Source organism: Brachyistius frenatus, unplaced genomic scaffold (genome assembly GCF_029030835.1).
Source record: "Brachyistius frenatus isolate BFR_SWC_R1_liver_20210118 unplaced genomic scaffold, ASM2903083v1 Contig_611, whole genome shotgun sequence".
In the NCBI taxonomy this organism is placed as follows: Eukaryota; Metazoa; Chordata; class Actinopteri; family Embiotocidae; genus Brachyistius; species Brachyistius frenatus.
This window is the reverse complement of record NW_027211210.1, coordinates 26,786-43,421: the sequence shown is the minus strand read 5'-3', so window position 1 is coordinate 43,421 and position 16,636 is coordinate 26,786. Positions and strand designations below refer to the sequence as shown.

The 16,636-nt window shown below is 44.0% G+C and overlaps 2 protein-coding genes across 4 annotated transcripts; both read left to right on the top strand.

Moving 5' to 3' along the window:
- Window positions 1–10,479, top strand: LOC138614899 (SWI/SNF-related matrix-associated actin-dependent regulator of chromatin subfamily E member 1-like). 3 transcript variants are annotated; one of them, XM_069688487.1, is made up of 11 exons: window positions 1–24; window positions 1,373–1,430; window positions 1,829–1,872; window positions 2,542–2,640; window positions 4,921–5,001; window positions 5,810–5,941; window positions 6,917–7,088; window positions 7,247–7,419; window positions 7,511–7,612; window positions 7,789–8,092; window positions 8,318–10,479. In XM_069688487.1, the coding sequence occupies exons 2-11, from the start codon at window positions 1,424–1,426 to the stop codon at window positions 8,791–8,793; spliced, it is 1,590 nt and encodes a 529-aa protein (XP_069544588.1). In that variant the 5' UTR covers window positions 1–24; window positions 1,373–1,423; the 3' UTR covers window positions 8,794–10,479. The 3 variants fall into 3 exon arrangements, with proteins under 3 accessions (XP_069544588.1, XP_069544587.1, XP_069544589.1); XM_069688486.1 differs by having other exon boundaries at window positions 4,921–5,013; XM_069688488.1 differs by lacking the exon at window positions 2,542–2,640 and having other exon boundaries at window positions 4,921–5,013.
- Window positions 10,480–11,530: 1,051 nt separating this feature from the next.
- On the top strand, window positions 11,531–16,225 carry rpl23 (ribosomal protein L23). The gene is made up of 5 exons (XM_069688494.1): window positions 11,531–11,605; window positions 12,504–12,587; window positions 13,614–13,742; window positions 14,879–14,992; window positions 16,104–16,225. Exons 1-5 carry the CDS (start codon window positions 11,593–11,595, stop codon window positions 16,184–16,186), a joined length of 423 nt encoding a protein of 140 aa, XP_069544595.1. The 5' UTR covers window positions 11,531–11,592; the 3' UTR covers window positions 16,187–16,225.
- The last annotated feature ends 411 nt before the right edge of the window (window positions 16,226–16,636 follow it).

Below are 16,636 nucleotides of genomic sequence, written 5' to 3'. Positions count from 1 at the left end.
GCAGAGTGAACAAAGGACTGTTGAGTGAGTGTGTTTACGTTGTTTACACCATTATTTGTTGAAAATGTAAAAAGAAAATTGCGGTTTTGTATATTTTATGTCGACACTACCTACATGTGTCTGGTTAAATATTTAGCTTGTAAGGCTACCGAATGGCCTCCATGTGGTGAGCGGCACCGAGAGCTGCTGACTTATTTTCCGTTAGCTTAGCTTCAACAGTCCGCTTTATTCAAACGTCCTACAGCCGTTTGTGTTTCTGTGCGTTTTTGTAACCAAACTGCGTCATGATTAATTTAATTTGACGATGAGCTGCAAAACGAAGACCGGGCAAATGTTCTCTGTGTTAGTGTTGGCCAGGCCTAAGAAGCTAATGTTAGCATTTGAAGCCCAGTCAGCCATTGTTGTCATTAAAGCAGCGACGGAAGGTTTTTCGGTTGTTTATACAAAAAAAAAATAATTGGCAAAAATAATGAGTATATTCACTTTTCATTATATATTTTTTTAATTCAAGTGAACTGAGAGAAAACCAGACTTCTGCACATCCTCTTGGTGTTTCATATATATATATATATATATATATATATATATATATATATATATATATATATATATATATATATATATATATATATATATAAATATATATATATGAAATATTATAAAATAAGGCTGTAGATAATTTAGCCAATAGAGCAGACCGGCACATCCGGGAACTTTGGCTTTCAGAAACGTCCCCGCCCCTTTTGAGGGAGAGCAGACGACTCTTCATAGACTTCGATGTAAAACAGCGTTACAACACCAATCCGTTTGAAACTACCGGATCAGAATGACTTTAAAATGTGTCTATGGGTCATATTTCCACTCTGCCTGCCGTAAAACACGCTGGATAGGTAACAACGTTTAATTTGATCCCTCATTTCTCAGGTCACCTCAGTCTTCCCTTCTAGAGACTGGAGCCATAAAGCCCTTCTCTCAGGATCTGTTTTAGGACATGACGGGGAAACAAATCAGACATCAGAGTTTTTCACATCATTGTTGGTGTAACTAACCACACAGCAACTCTTCCACATGGCGTTATTATTTAAACCGGTTAGTTTAAAGCAGCCGTTTGGAGGAAAAAGCTCAACTTCCTCCGATTCTCTGTTGACATCAATGTAATATGCGGGTTTGTTTTCCCTCACAAAGGGCCGTGGCGATGATTATATTTTATAATCACCTTACTTTAGGTTTAAATCTCCTACCTCTATTCCTCTCTGTTCATTTATTACTTTCTTTTTGCTTTTTACTCTCCCAAGCTACTAAACTGAAATAGTTGAGCTATTTTGTGTGGCTGATTTATTTATTTTTTTCTCTCCAATGTTTTCTTTCGTAGTTTGACGAATATGGAAATAGCCTGCTCTGCTTAGCCCAGTCTCCAGCCACGATGTCAAGTAAGTCCATATACATGTTCATAGCACGAAGAAAACATGCCCTGAATGGTGGTATTGTTTTTATTAGAGCAAACGGCATGTGTCACGGTTTAGTAAATAACCATCAGTGAAGAGAAGTGTTTCCCTTTCCTCTCATTAATAGCCTTTGCCTTGTGTGTGTGTGTGTGTGTGTTTTTATTTTTTACATTTGTGTGTGTGTGTGTGTGTGAAGGAGGCATATGCCATAATTAACATGGGGCTATAAACAAATAATCACAATTTAAAATATCGTGCCCGTGAAACGACTGAAAGACGCAGTTATTTCAAGACACAAAAACAAGTCTGTAAATTCTCCACAGCATGCTGATGTAACGGCAGAATAACCTCATTTTTCTCCTTTTTATTTCTGTCTCGCTCAGAACGCCCCTCCTACGCCCCACCCCCTCCCCCCGCGCCAACAACAGTAAGTGTCCCACTCTCACCTCCACTCTTATTCTTTACTGTTTAGTGGCCAAGTTAGTCCTCTCTCGCTTTCTCTCCATCTGAACACAGCGAGGTCGCCACAAATCTTATTCAGCTCTTCATCGTCGCTTCCACTCCTGCTTTTTCCTGTCATGCCACCACTTGTTTGAGGTCTTGCACAGACGGGGTCTTTATGCACCGTTACGAGACGATACGGCCGAGGGGAGCGAGTTGGTTTGAAATCTGATTTTAAGAACTTCAAATGTCTGAGTGGAGCGCTTCTAATGTTTAGCAGACATGTGAAGAGTTACAGAGTCAACGCGCTTGTTCTGATGCTTTTCATTTCCTTCCATTCAGCAGCAGGGCACAACACTGTGTAAAGCCGAAATGGCGTGGCGCTGACACGCGGTTAAATTAAATGCTACTTGTGCTGAACACGGAACTATTTGAATGGGATTTACATGTTGTGCCCTCTCTCTGAATGCCAGCCTGCACGCCAGTTGCCTTTTTTGCCTTGCATGATGAGGTCATGGAAAACAAACAAGCAAAAGAAATCAACATATATCTTCACGTTTTCCCCTCCTTTTCACTTATTTATGTTTATCCCTCTTCCTCCTCTTGTTTGTGAGCCATTTCTCATTCGTGTTTTGTCTCATTTGTCTTCCATCAGCAAATGCCTTCCACCCCAGGGTTTGTGGGCTACAATCCTTACAGCCATCTGGCCTACAACAACCTCCGGCTGGGAGGGAGCTCCGGAGGCTCCAGCAGGGTAATGAATTGATGGAGGCATTTTAGAATAACAACAGGAACCTGTATGGGGCTCAGGACAAGATGTAGGGGGTCGTATGAAAGGCTTCGGCGGTGGGGCTGATACAGAAATTATTTTTGGAAAAATTGAAATGAACAATATTAGATTTACGTTTGAGGAAATTTATGATCATCGGAGTATTTGAACAAAGGAAAAGTTCTTCATTTGTCAAAAACCCGTCGTGTTCAGATTCATGCTTTTACCTTTTGTTATTTCTCATACAGTGAAACGACTGGATGGCTGAGGTTTGGATGCTTATTTGGCCAACACACTGTTCCAGAACAACTTGAGACTAATATCTAAAGTAATATGATAGAATATTGAATTAACTCATTTTGCTGTAAAACATCAAATTCAGTTGTTTAAATTTAGTTTTCTAAGAGGTTGGAGGTAAAAAATTACCTCTGTTTTAAATCAATCAGTAATACATACAAGTTAGTGACACAACACGTAATCTCCTCTTCAGTTACAAATACAGACAAACTCTGGACTTCAAGTTACTCGTTTAACCGTCGGTTTTCGTGAATGAAAAAGTGAGCGGTCCATTTTCTCCCATAAAAAACAACAAACATCTTTTTGTGGGTGTCAGAGGAAAACATGCTTCTTTAGTGTTAAATAATTCTTAAATGACTCATTTACATTGATACAAAACCAGGAAGAAAGAAATTGCTCGAGCTTTTCTGTTTTTTTCCATTTTCAGTGTGCTCAACAAGCAGTCAATATATTTGATAAAACATTTCCCTCAGACGAGCCGCTTCATGTCGTCTGTTGATTGATGAACTGTTAATTACAATATGGCAGCCATGATGTGCTGATATAATGAGTACATTTAATAACACTGCTGCTGTCCTGCACAGTTGGCTCAGCCATTTCCAGGGAAAGTTCATCTGAAGCGAATGTGAGCTGTGAGCATGTTTTGGTGCAGACGTCCTCGGGAGGCCGTCCCTCCAGGAGTTTTTCGTCTTTCCAGGAGTTTTTCGTGATTGTTGTGATCAAACATTTTAGATTTTTGCGGCGGATTTTCTGAAAAATTGGGATTTCAATTGTGGCGTTTTATACGGAAATTAGAAAAAGTTGAGAAAGAACAATTATAATTTTTTTAAGCCCTACCTGATAAAGTAATACATCTGTAATCACATAAATGTTTTATGTGTCACATAAATATTTTAGTTCTAATCTTTTTTTATATTTATTTATTAAACTTAGAGAACCATGAGGCTCAAAGCTCCTAAAAGCTGCGTATGTTTCCAGAACTAAAAAAAAAAAATGCAAAAATGGTGGATTTTCTGAAAAATTGTGATGTAATTTCTCGAGTTTCAAGTGACCATTGTGGGAATTACAACAAATTGCAAGTTGAGAAAGAACTTCTACCTGATAAAGTAATACATCTGTAATCACTTCCTGTGATAATAATCATGCTGCACATCACAGAAATATTTTAGTTTTAATCTGTTTTATTTATTTATTGAATTTAGAGAACCGTGGAGATAAAAGTTCCTACAAGGTCCTAAAAGCTGCGTATGTTTCCAGAACAGACCGTCTGTGACTGGAATATAGAAACAAGGACTACATCAGCTGTCAAAATAAGAGCTTTAGATGCTGTTTCATTCATGTTCATTCAACACATAGACCTGCTGGATGAAACAAACAAAGAGACGTCTCTGACAACTGGACGTGTGGACAAAACTCATTTAACATCCAGTAATATGGAATCACTTGTTTGATAATAAACATTTAATCACATAATTTTAATGTGAAGACTACATTTCCCACAAACCCCGTCACTTCCTGTTTCTCCTCTTGTTCCGGTTTCCTCCGGTGAACAGAGTTTTATTTGGTGATGAAAACAGGAGCAGAGACTTTTTGGATGGATATGAGGAGTCATTTTTGGTAATTAAGTCAGTTCTGTTTGAAAAGATTTACTTTATGTTTTTAATCATTTCAGCTCAGATTCTGATGATGATGTTTTTTGCGGAAAAATCACGCAAATTTAAACATTTTGCGGCATTTGCGTTGATTATCTTTATCGCGTTTTCCTGGAGGGACTGTGGTACAAACAGACTGTATGGTTTGTGTCTTTTTCAAATTTCTTACTTCACCTTTCACCCTGTGATCAGACTGTAATCAGATGATGTTATTTTTTTTTAAATTTTATTTATTTTTGCTTTCCCTCTCTCTAAACCTGCCCTTTTATTTATTTTTTGTTCCCCCTCCATCTCCCCTCTCCTCTTCTCTCCACAGAACTCCACGGGCATCACCGTGCCGAAGCCTCCCAAACCTCCAGACAAGCCCCTGATGCCTTACATGCGGTACAGCCGGAAGGTAAGCAGGAAGGTAAGACACCCATCCACGGTGTCTGCTTTTACTGCTTGTCCTCCCATCCCCTGAAAAGTTGGCAGGGGTTTGAGGGTGGGAAACAGCCAAGCCATGACGCCTCACCACCACCACCACCACCATCTCCTCCTCCTCCTCCTCCACCCAGTGGACATTCTCTCCCCTCTATCTCCCTCTGTTGGCTCACAGTGTGTGTGTGTGTGTGTGTGTGTGTGTGTGTGTGTGTGTGTGTGTGTGTGTGTGTGTGTGTGTGTGTGTGTGTGTGTGTGTGTGTGTGTGTGTGTCTGTCAACCCTGAAGGGAACTGAGAACCTTTGGTTTCCTTGACCTGCTCCTGCTCCTGTACTTCCCCTCTACATCTCATCTCTCCTGTCAGAGCTGCAACTTCAGCTTTGAATGCTGCTCAAAGACTAAATCTACTCTTGGTAGAAATCCTTAGATTCTCTTTTAAAACAAAGATTTCATTCCATTTCATTGAGCTGGTTTTTAACAGTTCAAATGCTTTACCGAGTTCGATGCATCATCTTGGGAACTGTTTCTTTCCTCTGCACTTTTCCTCCTTTAGTTCCTTCATTGTCTCGGACTAACCTGATTTACGCTCGTCTTCAGTGGACCTGCAGTGACCTGATGTGTTGTGTGGTGTGTGTGTGTGTGTGTGTGTGTGTGTGTGTGTGTGTGTGTGTGTGTGTGTGTGTGTGTGTGTGTGTGTGTGTGTGTGTGTGTGTGTGTGTGTGTGTGTGTGTGTGTGTGTGTGTGTGTGTGTGTGTTTGGATCCACTACTTGTGTGCACATGCTAGGTATGGGACCAAGTGAAGGCGTCCAACCCGGACCTGAAGCTGTGGGAGATCGGAAAGATCATCGGAGGGATGTGGAGGGACCTGACCGACGAAGAGAAGCAGGACTACCTCAACGAGTACGAAGCTGAGAAGGTGAGCCGCTGTTTGTCTTTTCATTCCTGTCACAGGTGTCTCAACGGGAAGTGGTGACCACAAAATGCCTCACGCATCATCAAAATAATCAAATATCAGAATTTTTTTTTTTGTCAATCTGTGAATTAGCACTAGCTGAAGGTCTAACATGGAAAACAAGAGCTACAGGCCAGATGTTCATTGTAGCGGTCGGCCGATTATCCGGGATGATATTTTGCATTTTTATGAAAGTCCCGCCCGCAGCTTTATCTGATTGGTTACACCTTACGCGTAATGGCCAATCAGCGCTGACGGCTCCTCTGCCACAGACGAGCTCACTTCTGTCGCAGGTAGAAGCCTTCAGCGGCTCAGAGGACTGTTTCATAGGTAAGAAGTTAAAAACACCGCTGTCCTCGACTACTAGTATTTCTTTGTTTTCACAATAAACACCCCAAATTGACGTGTACCTTCACAATAAGATTCGTTTATTGTTATTCCAAATTTTGCCACAAAAGATTTTAGTTTTTTACTGCAAATGCATATCGGTTCCAAATCAGTTTATTGGTCTGCTTGATAACCAATAATCTGTATCAGCCCTGAAACTCAGTCGCCCCCTGGTTCTGAGAGCAGGAGACTGTAATGGTGATGAACAGGAACCTGCAGGTCAAACACGGCTTCACTCATTCAGGCTTTAAACATCCTGGTGGTTCTCGTCCAGTGGATTTGTTTTTTTAAAATACATTGTTAACCACATAGGGAGAGCAGAGCCCTGATGGGTGGATGGATGGGGACCTCAACCACCTTCCTACAAACACATACTTAGGGAAGTTCTGGGTTTGATGGTCAAACGATTTATTTTGAGTGGATTATCCCTTTAATCGTTAGACGTCACTTCACAATGCAGCAAAGTATGAACACCTGACATTTAACAAAAGGGTCATGAGATGGTAAACGTTTCCGGACAAGTACAGGTATAATCCTTCTCTCCTCTCTCAGATCGAGTACAACGACTCGTTGAAGGCGTACCACAACTCTCCAGCCTACCTGGCCTACGTCAACGCCAAGAACCGGGCCGAGGCAGCCATGGAGGAGGAGAGCAGGCAGAGGCAGAGCCGCATGGACAAAGGAGAGCCATACATGAGCATTCAGCCCGCCGAGGACCCCGATGGCAAGTTCACATCCACAAGCGGTTCATATAATGTAGATACAGGCCCTGTGATGTTTGTTGGATGTTTTGAATCGGTTTGACCAATCAAACTCTTCAGACATCAGTTTGTCTGCCGCCCTCTCGGAGGTCCGCTCATCTCATGTTTTTTCCTCCACCAGACTACGATGATGGTTTTTCAGTGAAGCACACGGCAGCAGCGCGTTTCCAGAGGAACCACCGCCTCATCAGCGACATCCTCAGCGAGATCGTGGTGCCCGACGTCCGCTCGGTGGTCACCACGGCCCGCATGCAGGTCCTCAAGAGGCAGGTGCAGTCGCTCATGGTGCACCAGGTAGGTCGCGCTGTTTAAACCTGTGACGGCAGTATCGGAGAAGCTTCACGTCCATGACCGCTGAACCTCATGTGCCTCCGGGTGATTTCAGAGGAAGCTGGAGGCAGAACTTCTGCAGATCGAGGATCGCCACCAGGACAAGAAGAGACGCTTTCTGGAGACCACCGACTCATTCAACTCTGAACTGAAGCGGGTAGAGCAAAAAGTTCTCCACCTAGAGAGGGCCGAGTGTCGTAGACACACATTCACGGCCTCCGAACTCCAGATTAGATCACATTCAACTCTCAAAGATTACCGTCTGCAAAGTTTCTTCTGCTTCAGTTCTTCTGTGAATGAACTGTGTGTCGTCGTTGCTTCCTGTGTCTCCAGCTGTGCAGTCAGAAGGTGGAGGTGGACATGGAGAAGCTCACCGCCGAGATGGCTGCTGCTGAGGAGGCAGCAAGGCGCCGGGCGGAGGAGAGGGAGCGCGAGGCGGCCGAGCAGGCGGAGAAGGCTGCTCAACAACAACAACAACAGCAGCAGCAGCAGCAGCAACAACAACAACAACAACTGCAACAACAACAACAGCAGCAACAGGAGGCTGCTGCAAACAAAGCTGCAGAGCAGAGTGGTGCTAATGCTAGCCCCACCTCAGGGACCAAGGAGGAGGACAAGCCCACACCGATGGAGACAGGTACACACACACACACACACACACACACACACACACACACACACACACACACACACACACACACACACAGGGTTGTTTCCTGCTCCGTGTGCATCACCGTGCTGCGTTCGTGTGCATCAGGAGCTGTCTATCCCCAATAGAAAGGGACTAATGCAACACTTGGAGACCATTTCTTGTCCAACTGCTCAAACCTTCAATGTCTTTGTCCCACCTTCCCCTCTGCAGATGAGGCGGCGCCTCCAGAACCCCCCTCAGACCACCAGGCGGCTCCGCCCCCTCCATCCGACCCTCCCTCCTCTGCCTCTGACAAAGCCACCCCTCCCCCGGAGCCCTCCAGGGAGAGCAGCACTCCCAACAGCAGTGCTCCGAGTGACGACAGCAGTAGCAGCAGCAGCAGCATGCCGCCTCCGCCCTCTGACGGCGCAGCAGCATCAGCAGCAGCATCAGCAACAGCAGCAACAACAACAACAACAACAACAGCAGCAACAACAACAACAACAACAACAGCAGCAGCAGCAGCCTCCTCGGAACCCGCGGCAGCCCAGGAAGCCAGCTCTATTGCATCCAACCCTAATGTGGCTGCCGCACCGCCCCCTGCCTCAGAGGAAGCAGCCCCACCTCCTCCTCCTCCCCCTCCTCCTCCTCCTCCTCCACCACCACTCCTGCCCTCCAGCCAGAGCAGCCAACAGTATGACATGTAATAGTATTGTTAGACAGTGGTAGCTGTAGAGGGAGCAGCAGCAGGAGGAGAAGGAGGAGTAAGAAGGAGAGTGGGACAAATATTTGGGAGTAAGAAGTGCTGACTGGTCGAGGGTCTGTTAGTGAGGTCAGTTAATAACTCCAGCATACTGCACACCCGAGCGATGTAGGGTTTTCATCATCCAGCTTCATGTAGCTGCTCCAAACATCAGGAAGTTCGATTTCCCTCCAATCTGCGTACGTTTTCTTTAACTTTATCCAGCATGCCTGCTTTCATAATGCGAGTTCACGGAAACGTCACCAAAGAGCTCAGAGTTCGTCCTGCAGGCGTAGAACGAGCCGTTCCTCGTTTCTGATCATGTCCCCCGACGGATGTTTGTCCTGTAAAATAACCAGATACAGACTTCAACCAGGAAAACACGGAGCTGACGATGTCACCGGGTCGTCAGACTCCTCCCCGTCTGTCATACACGCGTCTCTCGCCACGCCTGACATCACCGTTAGCGCTCCTGCAGCGTCGTGTCCACAACGCGAGCAGTGAAAGCGATCACACATTTAGACCAACCGACGGGACGACTTCGTTATTCATCTTTTCTAAAAAGAAAAAAAGAAGAAAAATTTGTGAAAAATACGTGAAGTACAACTTCCTGAGGAGCCGTCGTCAGTTCCACTGACAGAAACCTTTCTGTCAGCTGTAGGAGGCGCGACGAGACACATTAGTTTTCTTTAAAATGAAATTAAATATGAAAACATCATGAAACCGACTGCTGGTTTGTGTTGTAACCCGAACCTCAACCTAACTCTGTACTGGCCGAAGGGTCTTCATGTCTGTGAATGAGCCCTCACACACAGTATGTATATTTTTTGACCACTGCTGCAAACCCCTCCCCCCCCTCTCCCTCCTTCCCCCCATGAATCATGTCAGGTGACTGACTGACTGCTCGGCGTGTGTTCTGGTGATAAAGGGCCCCATCGTCTGAAAGGACCTCAGCCTCTCCGTGTAAAACCTCTGGATTTTCTAGCTTATTAGTTTGTGTGATTTACAGAAGTGCTGCCGTTGCTTCTGCTTTGTGTTTTTAGATCTAGGTGAACCTTTTTAAGACGACTATAATCCATGTCAGCCTTCGTTTTCAACCTGTACTCCTCAAACACACAACTCTGTGGGACACGTCTCCCGCCCATCGTTTGCAGGTCTGAAGTCATTGTGGACGGAGCCACGTTTTAACCCTCATTCACCCACATTCTGCATGCTTTAGTAACACGAACTCACTCCTGCAAGAAGTCCATCAGTTTCCAACGTTTTAAAGAGCTGACGCGGCAGAAACGAACCATATGAAACGACGGACTTGTCTCTAATTAGCTTCTTTTTTTAAAAAAATCTGTGGATGATAAAACCGACGTGCGTCGAGTATAAAAAGTCGACGTGGCTGTTTGTTCCCCCGTACTCATCACGTTTATGTAGAAAGAACTGACGCATACTCAGCATTCAGTGTGTAAGAGCTTCTTCGTTCCGCCTTTAGATTGAATATCCCTGCTGGCACCACGAACACCACCCCCCACCGAGGGAACCTCACTTATGCATTTAAAGGACTCTTTTCTTACTTGAATTGGACTGTTTTTAGTAATATACCTCCGTTTCTTTTGTACCGTCTGAACTCGTCGATCCAAATAAAGCGGATTTCTCAGTCTGTTGGTGGTCGTGTTGAGATTTTTCTGCTACGCCAAGTACTGTTTGTTTCTTCTAATATTTTGGATAATTGGCCATATTTTTAGAAATCTGCTTTTAATTTGTCTTAAAACCTTTTTATAGTGGCAGTAAATAAACATAAACACTTCCAAAGGGACAGATGAGAGCAGACGAAGCTGCTGTAGAGAAGTGTAGCAGTGGAGACCTGAGGTATTAATACATAAAGAAATCATGCAGAAATAGAGAAAATGTGATCAAGAAATGTATTCTAGTTTCTTGATCACCTCCTTAAAATATATTTAATGTTATTTCATCCTTCTATATTTATGTAGTCTTTTAATGACAGAGTAGTGATGCTGTGTAATGTGTAATGCAATGATTTTAAAATCACATAAATGAATATTTAATTGAGAATAGACCAAAGACAACATATCAAAAGATGAAACTGAGACGTATTGTTTTCTAAAAGCCATATGGGCTTATTTTGAATTTGACGTCTCTATAAAGTTTGGACAGGGTCATGTTTACCACTGCTGCAGAAACGGAGTCAGGAAACAGGCAGGTTGCATCTGATCCATCCCAACCTGGACACTCTCTGTTCCAGCTCCTCCCCTCTGGGTGGCGCTGCAGAGCACTGTGGGCCAAAATAACCAGAAACAAGAACGATTTCTACCCACAGGCCGTCATTCTGATGAATAATTAACACCAGACTGAACACCAGACAGTGTCAACCCTGAGCAATAATACCACACAATTTGCACTGTACCTAAACGCACCATTGTTTAGATAGATAGATTGATAGTTACTTTATTTAGCTGTATATTTGTCCTTAAGCCATATATACCAGGACATTAACGCTGATTTTGATACGGTGTCGCTGTCCTGTTTGACGTCATTAATGAACGATTAAAATAAAGGAAGAATAATATAAAGAGTCTGTATATTTTGATATCCTATGAGATTTTTACATTTGCAAAAATAACTCAATGCGACCTACGTGAGGAATATTTCCGACTGCTCCTGAACGCAGCACCGCTCGTGACCCGGATGAACTTCTGTTCAGGTTTATCTCCCATAATTCCTTTCGCCACCTCCCTCTTTCCCTGCCGCAGCGATGTCTAAGAGAGGTATGGCAGCCGCCGCAAAAAATCCGTCTTCATCTGCACTTTTTCCGACACACACCGACTCTAAATGTTGTCTGAGGGTGAAAGAGAGGCGAAGGCGACATGTTTGTGTTACAAGTTCTGATTTGAAGAAACCCGTTTTCAGGTTTTTGGACGGTTTTATTTTCGCTGGCTGTTTGTCGGAAGCCATGTTTGCTGCTAGCGCCGTGCAGGCGAGTTGAACCGGAGACCGAGAAGTCGGTATGTGCTGCTCGCTCTTCACTACCGTCACAAGTAACCGTTCTCTGGTGCTTGTCGCACATTTTGTAGCTGAATGAGTCCCGTGTTTTTGTCCCGGTAATGTCCGGTTTCCCCGTAGCTAGCTGATGCTAGCTGATGCTAGCTGAGCAGAGCCGACACGAGCAGTGTGTCACAAACCTCAGTGTTCACTCGCGAGTCTGGAGGCTTCAGGGAACACGAGATGTTTTAACTCACCAAGTCCGTGTTTAGTCGGAAGTACTTGACATTGTTTTGATTGGAGGAAACTTTCAGTGCGTGTTTTCTGAATCTGAGCTGCAACGTGTGTGTGTGTGAGTCGGTCTCTGATAAAAGCTGCTTTAGACAGTCAGGCCTCCAAGAAGTGCCGATGGGTCGAAGCAGCGTGGTGGTGGAGATACCCAGGTTGCCATAGAAACCCAGTAAAGGTTGATGGAGACTTGTAAAGTTACACCATGTTCTGGTTTGTGTGTCACGTGTCAGTTATTACATTAAAGTTTGATCTGAGATCTGTTGGACCAAATCTAACAAGGATGGAGATGGACTTTTATTTGTATAACATGATATTCTTAAGGTTCTAGAAGTATTATTATTATTATTATCATCAGTTGGAAGTGATTTTAAAGGTGTTTCTCTCTCCCTGCAGGACGTGGTGGTTCATCTGGAGCCAAGTTCCGCATCTCGCTGGGTCTCCCGGTGGGAGCGGTGATCAACTGCGCCGACAACACAGGTACACCTCAACCAGCCGCTTCTCTTACTGTGGCTCATATTCACAGCGGTTTTGTATGTTCTCCAAACTTTTTTCTTTTATTTGTAAACTCGGAGCGGATCCGTTTGGTTCAGACCAAACCAAGACTACTTGGTCTCGTGCACTTTGTTTGCTTCTGAAAGGAAAAGGACCAACCAGAGTTATTTAGTGACAATACAGTTGTTATGCACTCAACAGTGAAACTACTATTTAATCTTATCTGCAGCTTGTCAGTGATGGGGTAAAGCATCAGTCCCATGTTGGTCCTGATGATGCAGACTAACGTCACAAAAACCGCCCGATCAGACACCAACCTGCAGGTGTGAAAACCCTCCAGACTTCAAATCTCTCTTTGAGTGAAGTTGTCAGGAAGAGTTTCTTGTTTGCTGTCAGAGCCTTTCATGTACACGTCACACCTGCAGCTTCCTGAAACAGATTCCCAGACTTGAATATTTGGAAACTATACAAAAGCTAAAAAAAAATTGTAGGAAAAGTAAACTGAATAACAAATAGAAGTCCTCTTTCTGTGACTTCTGTTCTGCAGCATGTCCTGGGAGCAGGTTTAGTGCTGCAGGTAGGAAACTATTGAACAGTGGAAACTCTGTTCATTTTAATTCATGCAGTACAACATGTGGTTTTATTTCTCTTAAAAAAAAAATCTTAATAACCAATTAGAGTATTGAATCAATAAGAAATTTAAGATTAATTGTTGAATCTTCATTTCTTTAGTTTTTGTACCAAAGTGTAGATCGGAGAATCAATAAGTATTGGTATCAATAAAACCCAACAACCCCCCCCCCCCCTTCCAAAAGCACTTGCTGTGTCTGCTCAGTGGCTCTGTGAGTTGTCGTCGAAGGGAACATTGAGCTCATCACTGTGGGTGAGACGGCAGCGTCACTGTGGCTGACTGATCTCAATCAGGGATGAGACAAACTGTCCATAAATCCTTGAGTCCCAGTTTCCTGTTGATCTCCGTCTTCATGCTGGTGTTCTCCCTCTGACCCACAGGTGCCAAGAACCTGTACATCATCTCTGTGAAGGGCATCAAGGGGCGTCTGAACCGCTTGCCTGCTGCGGGTGTGGGTGACATGGTCATGGCCACAGTGAAGAAAGGCAAGCCAGAGCTCAGGAAAAAGGGTGAGTGGAGGAGAACATGCACAACAGTCTGATTTACACATTTGCTGTAAATAATAATAACTTTATTTATATAGCACCTTTTAAAAACAGAGTTTACAAAGTGCTCTACAGAGAAGCAAAGCATAGTCATGCATAATGTCAATACAACGTCAAAACATTTAAGAAAACGGGAGGCAAAAAAGACCAAACCGTAAAGGTAATGAATACAACAAAACCAAACAAATGAGCAGATAGAATAGAAAACAAACAAATACATAAATGAATAAAATGAACAAACAAAAACAGGAACAAAAGAACTGCATAAAAGGACAACACTTAAAAGCAATTATATAAAAATGTGTTAAGTGATTTAAAAGACGTTAATGATTCTGCAAGCCTTATTTCCTCAGGTAGGTCGTTCCAATGTCGAGGAGCCCTAATTGCAAAAGCACGGTCACCCGTCAAATAAGAACTTAAAATGTGGAGCGGCTTGTACCTGCAGACACTGAGAGGTTTTAATGAAGGACATCGCTCTAATTAAAATGATCATTTAGAATGTTACACGAGTTTCATATTGAAGCTGCATTGAAATAATGTCAACACAAATGAGATGACATGAAACGGGTGTCTGCGTTGGTTTTTAACTCCGTGTGAGCTGAAAGAACACAAGTACTTGTTCTGTAACCCCCCCCCCTTCCAAAAGCACTTGCTGTGTCTGCTCAGTGGCTCTGTGAGTTGTCGTCGAAGGGAACATTGAGCTCATCACTGTGGGTGAGACGGCAGCGTCACTGTGGCTGACTGATCTCAATCAGGGATGAGACAAACTGTCCATAAATCCTTGAGTCCCAGTTTCCTGTTGATCTCCGCCGTGCAGTCAGGTTACAGCTATCGGTGGGCGGGACGTAGTATCATCAGGTTTCCAATCAGATCAGTCAGATCCACCGCTGGCTCCTCGTCCAAATATGGTCACTTCCTGCTCCGAACTAGCAAGATGGTGACGGACAGAATCTGAACTGGAGGCTTCATAACGTTCACAAACCAACGATGACATCAGTGCAGTCGTGGCTCATAATTATTATAAATGTTATCACAGTAGAATTTTTGAATGAAATTGTGCACCGACCAGAACTCGCTTGATTGACATCCCCTCTCCACAGTGCATCCTGCGGTGGTGATACGGCAGCGGAAGTCGTATCGGCGAAAAGACGGCGTGTTTCTCTACTTTGAAGACAACGCGGGCGTCATCGTAAACAACAAAGGAGAGATGAAAGGTGGGTTCGTCTGGATGCCATCCAGAGCCGTGTTCCAGATGACATACAACATACATGACATCCTTCCCTCAGCACACTAACACGCAGTACTCTTCCATGTACAGGAAGTAGTGTTGTTTCAAATTACATTGACAGGAAATGACCTCATCATGTGAACACATCAGCCTCCAGAACATCTGCAGCTTTAATTATTTTACCCAGAAATCAACATGTTTTTGTGTCCTCTGTTTAACACTCAACAAACACACTGATTCTTCTGTCCAGCAGTGGAGAAGAAACAGTGTGTTCAGGAACAGCTGCAGCTTCCTCAGATGCTTTTAATTTGAAAATCCTTTAAGTCAGTGGCCCCGCCCCCTTCCTCTACAGAGCCAAGATGGCGACTGTTTAGGGTGGAAAGTGTCCAGAGTTTCACACTTCTTCTTTTTGGAGTGTTCTGAATTCATCATCCTGGTACTTGTAGTGTTCTGATGTTAGTGTTAGTACACAAGTACAACATCTGGAACACAAGTACAACATCTGGAACACAGCACAGGTGTTCATTTACACAGGAAATGATAGATTTGTGTCGTGACCTCATGCTCAGACACTTCAGATACAGCAGGACGGTCGGGAGGTCTGTGGCTCAGTCGGTAGACTGGGTTGAACACTAATCGGAAGGTTAGTGGTTTGAATCCCAGCTCCTCCTGTCCATATGCCTAAGTGTCCTTGAGCAAGACACTGAACCCTAAAAAAAATTGCTCCCGATGGTGAACCATCGGTGCTGTAAGTCGCTTTGGATAAAAGCATCAGCTAAATGGAAAAAATGAAAGGACAGAAGCTCCTTTTCCAAAAGTGTGTTAGAGCTGCTGACTTGGCAGGAATTGACCCCCCCCCCCCCCCCTTCCAAAAGCACTTGCTGTGTCTGCTCAGTGGCTCTGTGAGTTGTCGTCGAAGGGGACATTGAGCTCATCACTGTGGGTGAGACGGCAGCGTCACTGTGGCTGACTGATCTCAATCAGGGATGAGACAAACTTCCTGATCACTATGGTTGTGCCGGCGTTGCTCCTCCGGTCATGTCATGGTTCGAATGCAGCAGAAGTAAAGTGTTAAACTGAAATCCATGTGTGTGCAGGTTCAGCCATCACGGGCCCGGTGGCCAAAGAGTGCGCCGACCTTTGGCCCAGAATCGCCTCCAACGCCGGCAGCATCGCTTGAGCTGCACCTGTTTGTTTTCAATAAACTGTTGGTTGTCCAGCGCAGCGTCTTGTTTCATTCAGCGATCAGTGAAGACTCTCCAGACGTGTTGCCGCTGTCATAAGTCGTCTGCTAATATGAAATATAGCTCAGAATAAGTTTTCATCAGGTTCCCACCGCAGTTTTATCAACTCTTCTCTGGACGGGGAATTTGATAGTTTTCGCTCCAAGTCCTAAATATCAGGGAATTTTTTTCATGTTTAAATTTGTTTCCTTCAATCAAAATATATTTTCCAGCTGCAACATTAGTTTGCTCGTTATCATCAGTGTGTGTTTGGTAGCGTTGGTGCTCACTGACACAAATAAATAATGTACCTTATTAGGCTTTGAGCTAATTACTGTTATTGTTAGATCAATTATTTGTCTCTGCAGCCAGTATTTAGACATGGATTGAATTTATTATATCAAATA

Excerpts from the sequence above, each read along its gene's own strand:
- rpl23 (XM_069688494.1), top strand. Across the intron at positions 12,588-13,613 it reads CAACTGCGCCGACAACACAG|GTGCCAAGAACCTGTACATC; the intron begins GTACACCTCAAC and ends TCTGACCCACAG. Across the intron at positions 14,993-16,103 it reads CAACAAAGGAGAGATGAAAG|GTTCAGCCATCACGGGCCCG; the intron begins GTGGGTTCGTCT and ends ATGTGTGTGCAG.
- LOC138614899 (XM_069688486.1), top strand. Across the intron at positions 1,873-2,541 it reads CTCCCCCCGCGCCAACAACA|CAAATGCCTTCCACCCCAGG; the intron begins GTAAGTGTCCCA and ends GTCTTCCATCAG. Across the intron at positions 5,942-6,916 it reads ACGAGTACGAAGCTGAGAAG|ATCGAGTACAACGACTCGTT; the intron begins GTGAGCCGCTGT and ends CTCCTCTCTCAG.